Raw genomic sequence first — 16,568 nt, 5'->3', positions numbered from 1 at the left:
GACATCAAGATAGGTTTAAATACTAGGAAACTTGGGATGAAGGGTTTGAGGTGGATAGGTGGTGTGCTTTTCTGCTAACTTAAGAAACTCATAAACTGCAGGCTCCAAGTCAGTCATCCAGAATATAATCAATTGTAAGAAAATTACATTATTTGTTTCTTATCTTTGGATAGTAGCCAAGATGCAGAATGACTGAAGTCTTTTTAGGATGATACTTGAGAGGGTTCATTCTTAATTCTTCTTAAAGAGAATTTTATCTTGAACAATGTCTACATGAAATAGCACTCCATTCCTTAATTTATTTGATTTTCAGAAAAAATATTCTCTCTTAAAAATAGAAGACTTGTGCATGCAACTCCAAACCTTTTTATGCTATGGTTGAATGAGTAGAGGCTGATGACTGGAAGCTGATAGCATTACACCTGTCTGAGTGTATACACAGATGTTATACATTCATCTTAATAGCAACCTGGATGAAAGAGAATATGTGAACATTCGCTTCAGTTCAGGCAGTTCTTTTCCAATCTAGAACAACTTAGAGGCTAGAAGCACTGGACTTGAGTTGTATGTCAGCTTTGAAAATGGAGTATAATTTTAAATTATTATTAAAATAAGTATTTTTAATTATTCCTCATCAGTTCCATATTCTGTTTTGGCCACTTGAGTGCTAATATTATCTATCCCATTATGTATCCTCTTGATTGCTTGGTGGTCCAAGTGTTTGTGCACTGGAGATTCAGCCTTTGAAGATACAAGGTGTTACTGACAAGGAAGCATGCCAGAATCCTGGGAAGCATTGGCTTTATGGCATGTAACGTGTGGCACTGCAAGGGGAAGCTAACTGAAACAGACTTCCAGCTGCTGTCTTTTTCAGAGAGAACAGGCTGCTATCTCCAGGGTATTTCATTCAGTTCACAGTCTGCTTCTAAATTTCTCTTAGAGAGTAAGGCTTGATGCATACTGGAATGACAGACTATGAATTTAAGCTCTGTTCTATCGTGCAGAGATTGTTAACCTAAAATGCAAACAATGTTTTCCTGTTTACATGTAACTTTTTCATAATGACTCTGTTAAAAAGTGATAATGTCTTATATTTCAGTGTCTTAGCCAATGGGTGGTATTAATTCAGGATTTTTTGTGTTTTTAAATTAGAAATTATGGAAAAAGCAGGTGAAGAAGGAATGCCTGATCTTGCTCATGTTATTCGTATTTTAACTGCAGAGAATATCCCTAATTTACCACCAGGAGGTGGTTTAGCTGGCAAGTGAGTACAGTACTAGAATTTCTTGAACTGTTAAATTTACTGACACTCTTTCATTTAATGTTTTAAAGTTTTCTTATTGTAATAGCTATACTCAAATCAAGTTTTTTATGTTTGAACTTAGTTTACCTTTTGCAGTATATAGACATTTGTGTCATTATTCCCATTCCAGAATGGTTAAGAGGAAACACATAATCGTATTCTACATAACATATTAATTTATACATAATGTATTAATTTATTATTTCTATGTGGCCATTAAAAAAAAAGTATTCTTGGCTTTTTACTGCTTTACTACATTTGTTAAGAGCTATCAAACAGATCAAAATGAGTATGAAAAATGCCAGGAGATGAGTTTTCCTGATGTCATGTTTTCCCAACCACTTAATGTCCATTATAAGCTTGGAACAGTACTTATTTGCTCAGTAAACATTCTCATGAGAAAATTGGTTTTATTTGTTTAGTCTGAAATGGAACGGTAGATAACCGAGAATATTGAAATAGAATATACATCTTAAAACTTAACAGGAATAACCTTCAGAAATTACATTGGCTTTCTGGGGAGCCCAATGGTGATGTTCTAGCCACCTTTAACTTAAGGATTTTAATGAAAAGAATTCAGGATTGCATAAACAATTGTTAATCTGGAATTCCTCAGACAATAGGACTGATTATTGTTCCCTAGCATAGAGCATGTTGTTTCTGGAATATTCGTATTTTACAGAATATAAAGTCCTGTCCTCTGAGCATTTGTGTGTGTACATCTTTTCCATTGCATGTACTTGTTAATGAGCACTGCTTGCCATGATTATATCTCTCTGGCCTTAGATGTGTCTGTACATTCTGGGTCTTTCTCCACTTGTGTGCATTCCAGGCATTCAGAGAAGTTTTGGTGTGCCTGTTCTTCTTGGTGCCTCCCAACTACTGTGTTTTGTTGTTTTGCTCATTAATAACTACATCATGTACTGCTGCACTATTCTGGACCCCTGGCATATAAAATCTGTTTTAATTTGCTGTGAACCAGGTTGCATTTTTCATGGACTTGGTTCAGAATTTGCATTTTGGTGCCTTTCTCTTCATCTTGACCTTTAAAGTCCCCTGACTTCAGGGGTGTACCTGCAGTTTCTTTCAAGAGAGTATTATTAAGTAACTTAATGTTATTAAGTATTAAGTAACTTGTTCTTGGCCTCCGAACTTGGGACAAAGACAGACAGTGACACATTTAAGTTCATTTTACTTGCAGGAAATTAATGGAAATATTGGAAAAAAATACTACTGCACAATCCAAATCAACATACTGTGTAACTTAAAACTTTTGTCCTAACAAGAGGATATTCTTTTTCTTGAGGTCCTTATCCTGAGATGTTACCAGGTCACAAAGAAGTTACGCTTTGTCCTTGTGTTGAAACTCCAAAGACCTTGCTCAAACAGATTGCAAAAAGATCTTGTCTGTGGCTGTAATCCACGGTTTTAGCACCAGTTCAAGTTGCTCCCAATTTTTAGTATGTCTGAGCTGGAGAATTGCAATTCAATGTTACTATGACTAGAGTATGTTTACAAACCTTAGGAACCCCTTAAGAAGTTCCATTTATATTGGCACTGTATAATTCCTTCCTTCAAGCTTCTCACTTAGGTAGAAGCCCCTGCTGGCCCACTCTTTGAGACAGGAGATGTATGGGTCAGCTGATGGTGCTGTTTAATCCTAGAAAATCTTACTCTCCAAAACTGTTTTCTGGCTTGACTTCAAACCCCTTGTGATTTCAAATGCTGCTTCAAGACTGGAGGTTTGTTGCTGAAGTAGACAAAAGCCCTGAGCTACTCTGGCACCTGGACCTTAGTAGTTCCACTCAGAATCCTGCTCCTGAGTTTTCCCATCAAAGAAGAGCGCAGAGAAATACACTGGTGAAAGAAAGAAAAGTGAGTTAAAAAGATTGGATATTTCCCAAGTAGCTTATTTTCATGTCTTTTTAAACCCACTGCAGTGGCTGCCTCCTACTTCTGTAGCAGTCTTGCTTGGACTGTCCAGGTATTTTCTGTTACATTGGAGGTGCCTTTGCTTTATGTAGTACAGACATTTAGTCAGAATTATGCCATTCCTCTATCACTAAATGTGGAACTAAATGGAGAGAACCCTTTCCTCTAGCATTGGCAAAAAGATTCAGTTTCTTTTCTTTAGGAAGATCTTCCGTCAATTCCAGTGGATCTCATACTGCCTCAAATATGCAACCTTACCAGATTTCTTAATTATGTTCAGAAGGAGCCTCATCAAACTCATAGCATTCTCAGTATTCTGGGGCAGAAAGTTCTGTTGCACTGAGAGCCATGTGTATTTGAGACATGTGCTGCTGTTTTGACATCTGATGCCTTTGTGTTCTTTAGAAGAGTCAACAGTTGGTGCCCCTCATTCTGTAAGACATAATTTTTAGAGATCTTGGTCATTTCCAGACTAAAGAGTCTTAGTCTGCATAGCAGTTCTTTTTTGTTGAAGCTGTCAATAACTTAGATCATATTTATTATAACTGTCTGAATGTTTGCCAGTTTTAACTTTGATTTAAAATGTGAGTACTTAACCTAACCTTTTTTGCATCAGAAGTCTGTTTATATGATGGGTTTTATTTTTTGTGAAGTTCTTTGTGCTTATTTTGACTGCCTGTGAACTTGTGGCCTTAAATGGCACTGCTACAAAAAAAGTCTAGCTTGTGGCTTTGGTGTTTTAGTTTCTACAGTGTGAATAGACAATAGAAAACACATCTCAGGGGTTATATGCATATCACGCTTCAAAATTTTGTAGATGGGTTGTAACCTGCATATATGTAATAAAGGTGGGGGAAAACTGAACTGTCTTCAAGTTGCACATCCAGAAATAAGGAAAGAAAACTAGCAAACTTGAAGAATTTATTCATAGCAAGCAAAATATAGATTTAAATGTTACTCTTGACAAAATCTGAGTATGCAGCTCTAAAAAGAGGTGGATCATGGAGAGGGTAAGGTAATAAAATGGTTTTACTTTGCTCAGTCTTTACAAATCTTAACCAGTTGCTAGATCCCCAAATTCTTATTGAAAGTGAGTAAAGACGCAGAGTGGGTTTCATCTTTTCAAAAGGCAGATTAAAAGAAAAATACCTTAAGCACTTCAAAATGCATACTCTGATCAAACTTTTCTCAATGTTTTGAAATCCTTTGTTTTGCTTAATTTTTTTAAAAACTTCTCTTTTTAGGCGTAATATTATTGAAAATGTGTATACTAGGCTGAATCCACACAGAGACAATGAGGGGGTAAGTTACCATTCTGATTGCTCTTTATTAATGTGAACATCAAAGCTGTCATACATTAAACAAAAGTGTTTGTCACTGGGAATTAAACAAGATACATATTGTAACATACCTCTAATTTTTAACTTGCTTTGGATGCATTTGATATAGAAGTTCTTCCTCTAAAAGACAGAAAACTGACGCCCAGTTCTGAAAGACTTTTTGAACATCTAAATGACTACCACTTTCTCAGTCAAACCTGTGAGGCAACAGTGCAGGGTTTTTCTAAACTATGGTTTATAATTGTAAAAAATTAGTAGTCAGCAAATCCATTGCCTAACTAGCTGTTATCTCTACTGTCCAGAAATGTAGTACAAGAGGGGCAAACACACTCCTGTTGTCTTTTGTAAGAAGGCCTCGGTACACTGAATATAAAAGACTACAAAACTAATACTGACTGTTTTCATGGCATTTACACTATCTTTTCATATCCCATCTCTACTGGTCTACGAAAAAGTAATTTTAGATTACTTCAGTTACGAGTTCTCAAATGGCTTACATTCTTCTTACCATTTCCTACGAAGCTGAATTTTAAATAGTATGTTGAAATCCGGTTTATTGTACCTCTAAACCTGATTATTAGGTGGCTCTTAATATCAGTGTAAGTAATAACTGGTGTTTCTATCAATTGTGGTTAAATTTGTTTAAAAACTGTGGAAAACTGAAGAACTGATAAAAAACATCAGTGCTGGTACACGTTGTCATTTCCTGTACAGTTTATGTGAACTGTTTTGTGGAAGTACCATTCCTATTCTAGTCAATCCTTCATAATATTTTTTCCTTCTGAGAAGGCTACGAGGCTGAGAAGACTACCTCAGCCAGGTAGTTATTACAGTGAATGGTGTTGCACTTGAAATACCTTGAAATTATCAATTGCACACCTTGAGAAAGTAAATATGCAGTCTCACAATTGTTACTGTGTCTTTCTCATTGTCCTCTTTTCTTAACTGCCTAGATTTATTATCTTCAGTCAGAAAGCTTGTGTGGGTGGAAGGGGCCACTATTCTATTAGCGTACAAATGGAGAAGAAATCTTCTAACTTGTTAATTTTTTTGGATTTGTTCCTTTGTCTAGTTTGAAAGTCATAGGATATACTTTTTCCATTTCACTTCCAAGAAATTGTGCAACAGTACCCCAAACCAAGATGCATAAAATTTTCCTCTTTTCAGCTTCTTTAGTCCTTCAGGGAACCCTGCACCTCTATCAGTCTGCTGCTACTTTTTGTTGTTAGCCAGAACTTCCCCTGCTTTTTGGGGAGAAGTTTCTGGTATATGTGGCTTCTTTAAAAATTAAATAAAAAATAAAACAGCATAGGTTTTACAAATTAATTGGAATTTTGAGAAAAAAATCCTGAATATTTGTCTAATGGTTACATTTTAGAAATGTTATATGCCATAGTTGCATTTATGATGCACCTGGTCTCAGTCTAGATTTACTTCTCAATAGCTGTGCAAATTTGCTGAAAGTCCTAATATGTAGTAGAGCATCTGTTTGTCTATTGGCTCCTTTCAGGAAATGTTTGTGCATCATCCATTTTAATTTAATAAAATGATGTAGCTAACCAAAATATGCATTTTGCTCATAAGAGGATATATCATTAACAGCTTTGACCTTTCCTGCCATTAAAATCCCCGAGTAGCTGGTTTAGCTTTTAATTTGGTTTCTTTAAAAAGAGATTCGAACAACAGACTGCAGTATGCTTCCTAAATTTTTCTTAGGTTGATATAGAAGTGCAAATCTCAGATATGTGTTTTAAGTAGAGTGGTTTAAATTCTAGTTTGAGCTTGTGATAGCATGTCATTTGCCACCTTTGTTCTTTTCACCCTAAGTGGTACTGGCCCAGAGCAGTTTGAGAGGATAAACTCCCCCTTGGTGAAGGATACAATTCCTGTTTGCATCTTCCCAAGCAAGTTATCTTAATGTCCTTGAAGTGGATGAATCTGCAGTGCCTCATCTGAGATCATGAAAACATGACTTCTTTGCTGGTCTTACTCAGTTTCAGGTGTATGTGTGGTGTATTGTAGCCTTCTGGATACTGTAGTGTCCAGAGAGACGTAAGGGGAAGGAAGCTGTTCAGTTATTCAACATCAGACTCTTCAGAATGTCTACACACAGTGATAATGTTGCTGTACATCTCACATTTAAGCAGGAAGCAAAGGCAGGAAAGAAACATAGAGTATATCCCAATGATGACATTGCCAAGTGAGATTAAAATCTGGCCAATGATGCTCCTGTTTAAACTAGTATGAGGCAAGAGCAGATGTTCATATGAAAAATTAGGTGCTAGAGACATGGATGCTGAGTCTGCAGGGCACAAAGGCACACTTGCACCTGAGCATCCTTCCCTGTGTGTGGTTAGCAGTGCACCCTTGTCTGCTGAGAGTGGCTGTTTTGCAGAACACTTCTGTTACTGACTGGGAACTCTGCCTGTGGCAGTCATCTTCCATCTTACGGTTGTATATAAGGCTAGAGCAATTTCTGTCATGGCAAAATAGTAATGTTGTTAGTTCCTAAAATATTAATGCGAATGACTAAAAAAACCCTCTCCAAACCACACAATAACAACCCAAACAGTCAGATGAACTTTTGTAATTGAGAATATGGCTTCCTTCTAAGGACTATACATTTTAGTGTCTAACAATTTAGAAATAGTTACTGTGAGTTCATGTTGGATGAATCTATGCTGGATCATAATAGCTTTGCAAGTATGTTCTTAGTATATAAATTAAAACCTTGGTTTTATCTGTTTCTAGGTTAGCTTTGTTTTACTCAGCACTGTAGATGTTTCAGGTAGTGTTGCACTTGGATTTTGTTTTTTGATTATCCTAGTGATAACCAAAAACTAGTGATAGTAGGTTTTTATTCTTCACACGTGTTTTCTGAGAAACCTTAACATAGAGCCTAAGTAAGGAGATGTCATGCAGAGCAAGAGTCTGAGAAAGAAAGGAATCCTTACTTAGAGCAGTATCCAGAGATCACTAGTCTGGCTTGAGGGTATAGCATTCCTAAGTTTTTTCTGCTAGGAATCTCAGCAGATTACAAGTATTTTCTAAATCCAGGGCTGGAGAGAGCCCTGCACTATGATCGCACTGAACAGCTTTAACCATTGTTTGAGCGGAGACTTCTGCTATAAATGTGGTGCCTTGTGCCTTTACAAATAGGAGTGAAAGCACAGAAATCTGTCATGTATTGAGGCCTGATGCTTTCAGATCTTTAAAGGGAATTTAAAAGAATGTTTACATAGCTAAATAATTGTTAGGACTGCAGTGTTGCAATACCACTGAAGAGTTGTGCTAAAGTACTACTCTTTCTCTGTGACTCTACTCTGACCATTTTAATTTTCTGATATGTTCCTAAGGCTAGGAGACTACTATCCAATTAGACTACTTCACTGTATGTATATATCCTTAAACACAAGAAGGAATGTTAAAATTGCAGTGGCTGTGTTAATAGTTTCAGTGGCATTTGCTTAAAACGGCCTTTGAGCATCTTAGTTGAAATCAATCATGTTTCTCTCTTGTTTTTACTAATAATACACTCTGGCAGTTGGCTGAACCAAATCATGTGCCATTAAGGGCTGCTACACATAAAAAAATGTAAATGGACACAACTCTTACATCATTCTCACAATGTTACAAATCCAATCTTTAATACATAGCAGCCCTTTTCATGCACATAATTTAATAGCACAAAACTTGTGTAAAAATTGTGAATGCTCATGTTGAATATAGCTAGCACAAATTTATTCCTGACTTTATGGTCAGTAGCGGTTCAGTTGAATTGAAATGTGAAGGAAGGCAAATGCTACCTTGCACAATAACCATAGTTTTCAGGGACCTGTTCCAGCCACACATCATTAGAGAGAAATCTCTGTCTATATAGCGTATAATATATAAAAGAGGCAATTTCTGTCCTACTGTCTGTGGGGTTTCTTGTCTGTTAGCACTGAGGGACACAAGGGAAGCACAAAATAGCCTGCTGTAAAATAGGGTGCAACGCCATGCAGGATGTGAGTTTGAATATCAAACGCTAACAGCATTGCTAATTCAGCTCCTACCAGCATTTCAATTGCTTAGGAGCCTCAGGGCTGCTATTATATTGCTTATTGCTTTTACTCTTCAGTGTTGCATGGAGCAAAATTATTCACTTCAGTCTGCCAAAGGAATTTTTAAAGATCTCGGTATTGTGAAATGTGGAAATTTCAGGGTGTATGTGTGCTAATGTCAACCTCAGAGCAAAACTGCTGGAGTAGATGAAATATGGAATTTAAATGTTCCCTGAATTTTAAAAAACTACAAGTCTTCAGCTGTGTTGCTCTGTTTAATATTAGCTAGGTATATACATAACTCAGTTTTTTTTTCTTTGTCAAACTGAGAAACAGGTTACATCTGTAGCCTCTTCTTGGTGCCCTGAGTTTTTGCTGACATTGTGCTTGTAAGGTATTAAAGCAGTTCCATTTCATACACTAAAACTATCTCCTTTATCTTGCTTCTCCTCTCTGTGCTCCTGAAGACAAGAGTATCAAATTATTGCATATTCTCTTGAATATTTTCATATTTGAATGTGAAAATGCTAGTACATGGGAGTCAAAACATCTCAAACTAAGACCAGCAAACCACTGTGAAAGTCTGTCTCTTATTTCTGAACAAATTAAACTTAGAGGGATGCCATTATATACAGTAATACTCCTTTTTGTGGTAAAATTGTCCCCATTTTAACTTGGACTGTGCTAATCAGTCTTGGGGCCTCTATTCCAGCAACATTACATAGAGCATGCAGAATCTTACAGATCCCAAGGTATTTTCTCAATACTGCTATTAAGCTTGTAAATGAATGACAGCAGTACTTGTAGCTAGGAATCTTTTGGATTACATGACAGTAAAATGAGGTCAGCATGAAAACAAGGCGGTCTGGATTGTGCTTCTAATGTCTTGAAAATCTGCCAGCTTCCAGAGATAGTTTCATTTGTCTAGATTGATAAGTTGCTAGATATTAATAATTTAAAATGTACTGTTCCCTTAAAGCAACAGTACTGCTTTAGCACTTGAAAGTGAAAATACCTAGTGTCAGAGCTCTGTAAGTCTGTCACCAAAAAGCACAATATTTTTTTTCAACTGAAGGCTTGTAACCAAGCAGGTCATTTGCAGAGGAGACTTCCATTCCTTAATCAGCACTCGATGAGCAGATTTTGTACTGAAGCTTCTTAGGTTTGACATTAAATAACTGTTCTACCTGCTAATTTTTCCAGGCAATACACAATCTGCCCAAAGGTGTGTCTAATGTTGTTCAAATACCAGCATTCCCCACGCTCATGGGTAGCTGCTTGCTTTTCTGGCGGCATCATGCATGCAAAAATCAGAGAGTGTTCACTATAACACTGAGCATTTATTGTAATGTGATGCTTCAGCTAAACTACTGTCAGTAGAGTTATCTATTCTCTGAGTTTTTCACAGAACTGTGCTGCTACTGGCTGTGCAGAAATTCACAATTAAATATATTGACCTGGTGGCTAAAGAAGCTTAAATTGTCAAAATTTTCCACTGATAAATGTCCGAAGTTGAGGGGGAGTTATCATCTGTATTTATCAAAGACATTTGAAATAAAGATAGAGTTAATTGGGAGGAGGTACTTTGACTGGCTCAAAATTAACTGAAATTATTTAAAATGCTGGTTTCACAGTTATCATTTCTTAAATTATGGTGTTTAAAAGTATGAACATGAAATACATTGTTCTATGTTGCTAATAAGGTGGTTTACATTCAAATAGAGAGTTGCTTTCTCAGTTTGCAAAAAAGATTGGGTTTTGGGTTTGCTTTTTTTTTTTTTTTTTTTTAATGTGGTTAGAAAAACTTTTAGTTTAACTACTGATCTTTTTGGGGTGTTGAATCTCAACCGAAGGAGCCCGGCGCTGCCGAGGAAGGCGGAACGCAGGGGAGGTTGGTGGAGGCGCTGAGGCAGATGCGGATTAATCATAGGGGCAACTACCGCCACCTGCTGGAGGAGATGCTGGCCGGGTACCGCCTGGCGCAGCTGCAGAGCCCGGGCCCGCCCGAGGACTCCGCGGCCGCCGAGCCGCGCTCGCCCCGCGCCGGCCCCGCTCCGGCCCCGGCCCCGCGCCCCGCCGCGGGCAGCGACCAGAGCGGCGAGCAGCACTCGTGACACCCGCAGCGAGCTAGCGCTGCGCTTCACCGCCGCGGCTTCCTCTGCTCACATCGCTACCTGCGGCGCTCCTAGCCTGGAAGACTGTTTGGCTTTACTGTAGTTATGTGTACAGGTGGTTTATACAGAGCTCTTAATTCCTTACGAGTTCAATACTGTGGGATATTACAGTTATTGCATCCTAAGTTGTGTAGCGAGATTTAACTTCCCGTTGGAGATTTTTGATCTTCTTTTTTCAAATCCTGTGTCACCAACACCAGGAATCTAACATGATACGCAAAAAGGCATTTTAAAACTTTTTCTTTTGAGAACATTATTAAATAATAGTTTGATGGTATATGTTTGCTCATTGTTAAAATAATTTACATCTTAGTTGTGTCTTTTGTGCAATTTAATTGAATTGTACAAATTATTCAGGTTTTTTTTTTTTCCCAGCATCATTTACTGCATGTTTGTTTGGTTTGTATATAGTTTCTATTACAGCTAAATTACAAAAGCTGTTTTATTTTAGGTTGTCACTTATGAAATGTTTGATTTTTTTCTTTTTAGTTTAGATTGTATCCAGTGTTCATCATAAATACTGATTTTCTAGACAATGATATTATTATTTCTCAGGTTGTTGCATAGCATATATCCAGAAATGAAAATGTACTTAAATTTAGTACCTAGTGTCAAGTTCCAATAATTTGTGAACAAGTGAAAATAAAGAATATGCTGTGGAATAATATCTGTATGCATATTGACTCTTTTAAGTGAGTAATAAACTTACTTTGAAGTGTTATCACTCTGACATGACTTGAAACTTTTCATAGCTTCTGATGTGAACTCATGGTGTTCATTAGTTTCTACAAAGCTTTGAATGATTTTGGGTTTGTAGCATTTGTATTGTCCACTGTATTTGGGCAACATTTCTCAGGTTCAAGCTAAACATCAGCCATATAAATGAATAAACTGTTCTTCTAAAGCTTGCCTTCTGCCAAATCTTTTCTTGTCTCTTGGGGTACAGCACATAACCATACATCCATTTGGGTAGGTCGATGATAATGCTGGGACTGTGCAGTAGTGGTAGCTCATCTGCTAATAAGTGAAATCTGGAAGTCTTGTGTCAGTTGTCAGTTCATAACATAACACATGCACAAAAATATTATTGTTCAAAATAGGTACAAATTTCACTGCCTGAATGAAAATGACCCTGCAGGAATTTCTTTTGGACCAGGAATATCTGAAGAGCTGAGTTCCTTAGTATTTTGTAGAGCTTTTTCTTGGGTTTGCAGTCCACAGATATAGTATGTATTGATAGTAGGGATTTAGTAAGGTAAATCTTGGTTTTGAGTCATTCTGCTATAAGAGCTTTACTGGATTCATGCTTTATAAAAGTAAATTCCATCATGATGTTGACAAACAGGAAATATTTGTGTGTGGAAGTGGGCAGGTATGGAAAACAAGGAAAATGTTTTCTGTCTTACGCTAGTATTCTTCTTAATTATGCCACTGAAATCCAAAGTGCAACAAAATGTTTTCATTTGTATTGGTGAGTAGTAATGTTTCTCCTCTTCTTTTCCTGTAGGGTTCTGGAGATCTAGAAGATCCGTGGTAGCCTTACAAATCTGCTAAAATGCTTTTGATTCTGAAAGGGGGAAAAAAACTTTTAAATCTGATTTCTTCAATACAAGGGAAAATTTCTGGTGGATTTCCAACATTTTGTGAAATGGGCAGAAAGATAATAGAATTTTCCATCATTTGTTCATTTTTGTGTTTTCTGATATTGCCACTCTTAGCATTGCCTGTACTACAGTATTTTTACCAGCCTCAGGCATACTGATTACATCTGTAATGAACTCTGGCCCTAAAAAAGAAGGAAGGAAGGAATATTCTCTCAGCAGATCGCTGTGTGTACCTGAGGTGCACGGGATTGTAGGCGTACTCTGAAGATACACTGTGGCTAAATGAAACATGCAACACACAAGCTTGAGAGAGAGTACAAGTAATTGTTTGAGATGTTTCTTATTTCACTTTACCAAGTTGGAAGGCTTTGCAGCTCTGTGGCTTGGAAGTAATTTCAATTGGGCAATACGCTATCAGATGTGTATTTTTTTTTTTTTTTTAATTTTCCAGTTTTACCTGTATTACCAGACCGTTAGGTTTCCCTGCGGTGTCCAAATTGTGATACGTTGCCTACTGCTTGCTTGAAGATAAGTGTATTATTTGGCAATAATATATGAAGATTCTAGGCATCTAAAACCAGTAAGAATTTTACGCATGTGTACAACACACCCTTCAACTCTTGCTAGAGAAAATCTTTTGGAAAAAAAACAAACTGGTGAATTTATAGTTAGTAGTGACTTGCTTTGACATCTCTCACAGCTGCAGGTTTTTTTAAAAATGCTGAAAATTTGCCTTTATTATAATGTAAATTGTGATTATTTTTTTGTTCTATATGTGGTTTTCTATAGTTTTTTGATTTTTTTTCAGCTTAAGATACAGACAGAAGTCTTGTGTAATATGGGTATAATTTTTAATTGTTTGCATTATTTTCGAAGTTCAAATTATCACTTTGAGATTACTATAAATACACTTAAAATTATCTATTTTAAATTAAGAAAATATTAGAGATATTTTCATGGGTTCAATGACCTTTCATTTTATAAGCAATGGGCATGGTACAGAGTGGCTGTCATGTAAGGTACTTGAAGATTCTTAGTTTAATTCTATTTTTGCAATAACCTTGACTTTTTTTCTGACTTCTTTGAGTTGTGCATGTAATGAGTCCAGTAAATGCTGAAAATGGGGAAGAGTAAAGTATTTATCTAAAATAAAAGCTATTGGGGAGGGGAAACAATGAATGTATCCATCTGTACATGATTTACATGCTGTGGATGCCTTGTAAACATTTTCCTATTTGTTTAAACTGTGTTTCAGCGAGGATGTAATTGCCCTTGTGTGTAGTTTTAAGCTAATGACAGTCATCAACTGGTTTTGTGTGAAATTAAATTCATGGTATTTTTCTGTAACTTTATCCCCATGGTGAGTCTGTAAAAACCACACGCTCTTTCATACTGATGCCGAAGGCCAGCTTTTCCAGTCATTTTGATTCACTGTGTATCTGATTTATTTTTTTTTTTTTGGTCTAGAGAGGATTATTGCCACAGTATATTTTATTTATTCATTAGATTTTAGCCTTGTAAGTTAAAGTGTTTTAAATGATGATGTTAACAGGTATTTGTCCCTTTACAGGTTTTTTTGGGGTTGTTAAAAGATAGGGAATGAAGAATGCAAAATGGTTTATTGTTCAGACTGTCCGCTCTGGTCCAACCCTGTACTGATAGTACCTTCCCAGTATGATATTGTGATGTTTCATACAATACAGTGAACATAACCAACTTGTTATCTTCAATAAAGGATTGCTAAAACAGTGTGACATGCTTTCTATTTTCTTGGGAAGGACTTAGTAGGAGGATGCAAGTGTTCCATATAAAAAGATAACCCAGTAAGATTTATGAGGTCTCTTAGTTGATGGATTTCTGGTTGTTCTGTAGCAGATGTGCTCCTTTGTCTCAGAAAAGCACAAGTTTCAAAGTGGGCTTCTCTGTGGGAGTAACGAAAGGGCAAACAACATTTAGTGCTCCTAGGGCAAATCCCCATCCCAAGTTTAGCTGGAGTCAGTCCAGCTATGGGACAGTATTCATTTAAAGACAAAAAATTCAGATTCAGCTAGTCTTTTTGGTCAACTCATTTCTTGAAGTTTCTTAAAGATCTGAGCTTAAACTTATGACATTTCACTGTTGCACAGTTTTGAATAGAAATTTCTCTGATGTTAATGCTTTCATGTTAGAACTTTTACAGATTTTTTTTTACTTTTTCAGATTTTTTTTTCAACTTACTAATATAGTTTTTTAGCTGAAAAGGCGAATGGAATCCTCCATGATGTTGATACTGCAGGGTAATGACCTGCCTGAATAGTTAGTGTTACTGTAGAATGGACATCTTTACAAAGAACCTGAAGATTTTTGAGTCTACATATCTGTAACTTCTTTCAACTTTCTTGTTGGATTTGCTTGTACAGCATAACCCCTGCATGCTTTCTTCATGAGCTACAATTTTAATGCTTTGTTCTGCTGGTGAGACTTCTGGTATTCCATGGGCTCCAGTCCCATGAACACTTCTTTGTGTAGATTTTTTTACATTAAGTGGATAATCTCCCTCAAGTACAAGGGTTTATGCTTCCTTGTATCGAAGTGCAGCATACACACAGGTTTTTCGAAAAGAAGGATAATGGCTTGCACAGCTACATCAAAATGTAAATAAAGACAGCTTTTTTTCCCCCCTAAATTATCACTACTTGCCATTCATGCATCCACTTGGTTATGAATTCTAGTCATGTTTTTAGTTTAAATACTGTGTAGATTTCAGCAGCAGGAAAAAACTTTGCTTATTGAGTTTGTATTCTTAGTGTGAGAAATCTGAATGAATGATGAAATTTGTTCATGTATTTGCCATAGCTTGTCAACATTGTAAAATTACATTGTCTTAATTTTGTTGCCACCTGGTAACTAACACAAAGGTAGTTACTTAGAATACTGAGAGTGGGAAGTACCTCTTCCTCCTGGAGTCTTTGTGTTGTATCAAATTCAGCTTGATTTCATTTTTATGACCTCCTGTAACGGAGGCAGAGTAGTCCATGTCAATTCTCAAATCTGCTCTCTGAGCAGAATAAAGATCTGTTTTAACTGCTCCTAATTAACATCTTAAAAGGAATAGGGGGTAATGAAGTAGATGCAAATATAAATTATGTCACTGACCTCAGAAGTCTCATATTAGGGGTTAACTACTGTGACAGTCTCCTCTTAATAGGCTGGATCTTCATGTGGTTATTCGAGCCTGCATGCAAACCTTTGCAAGACTTGGCCAAAATATCCATATTTTTCATGGTCTTGAGTGTGAATCTGATACTGATTTTGCTATTTGGGTGGTTTAAAAGAAAGCAAACCAAAACACAAAAGCAACGACAAAAAAAATCCAAAACCACAAAACCAAATAAACTGTTACGTTGTTGATTCTTTTAGCACATCAGAGGCTGGCTATTAGTGGTAAGTAGTTTCTCGGTATCACGTGTAAATGGAGTTCAGTCAGCCACTTCATCTCTGAACTATTGTATCAGCCATAATCACCAGCTTAAATCTTAAATAGTAAAACTAGCCCCAGAAAACCAGTCACTTTTCTTTGGCACTTTGAGTGGAAATAAAAAACAATAGGAGCTCCAGATTGGTTACAGCATTTAACCAAACTGTAGTAGGCAACTTTTACCTCTGGAAGATGAAGAAGTGAAAAGCAATGCTGCCTATCCTTAGGTATAGGCCTATAATGGGAAAAAAAAAAAAAAAAAGCCCACAATGCTAAGCAGTTTTCAATTTTCAGCTAATTTGAAGTTTGTTGGCTTGAGGATTGTCTGAAGGCCTGTTGCTTTTGGCTCTTTATAGTTCTTTTTTAGCTCTAAACTGGAAATGAAGTTGGAGGGAGCTGCACCGGTGCAGGTAAGCCACTCCATGGGATACTCCCAGAGACGAAGGCAATTTTAAAAAACCACAAGAAAGGACCCAAAGTCACTGAATTTATGTCGTTTAATCCAGGTAAGTAAGCAATTTATGCGGCTGAGGCTCCACCTCTCATATCTTTGTAACCTGTTTTCTCTGTGTGCCAATCTGAACTTGCCCTGTCTGTGTTTCTTTGGGCTGTTGCTGTACAGACCTGACTTAGCTGTGCTTGGTTAGTGCTGTTTCATGTTCATACCTGGCTGCTTCTCTGTTGATCAAAACACGAGCAACTTTTGCATTTTAGC

General features: G+C 36.8%; 1 protein-coding gene across 2 annotated transcripts in view; it reads left to right on the top strand.

The window, feature by feature from the left end:
• The window catches only part of PPM1B (protein phosphatase, Mg2+/Mn2+ dependent 1B), a 61,414-nt gene extending 47,167 nt beyond the window's left edge, over positions 1–14,247 (top strand). The window contains exons 5-7 of one of the 2 annotated variants that reach the window (XM_084202804.1): positions 1,153–1,264; positions 4,480–4,537; positions 12,300–14,247. In XM_084202804.1, the coding sequence (XP_084058930.1) occupies positions 1,153–1,264; positions 4,480–4,537; positions 12,300–12,329 (200 nt within the window). In that variant the 3' untranslated portion in view covers positions 12,330–14,247. Of the gene's footprint in view, positions 1–1,152; positions 1,265–4,479; positions 4,538–10,471; positions 12,216–12,299 lie in introns of those variants that run through there. The other variant, XM_084202803.1, reaches the window with a different exon arrangement.
• The last annotated feature ends 2,321 nt before the right edge of the window (positions 14,248–16,568 follow it).

This window comes from Fringilla coelebs (assembly GCF_963513975.1).
Source record: "Fringilla coelebs genome assembly, chromosome: 3".
Taxonomy (NCBI): Eukaryota; Metazoa; Chordata; class Aves; order Passeriformes; family Fringillidae; genus Fringilla; species Fringilla coelebs.
The sequence above is the reverse complement of the archived record's forward strand: the minus strand, read 5'-3'. Positions and strand labels throughout refer to the sequence as shown.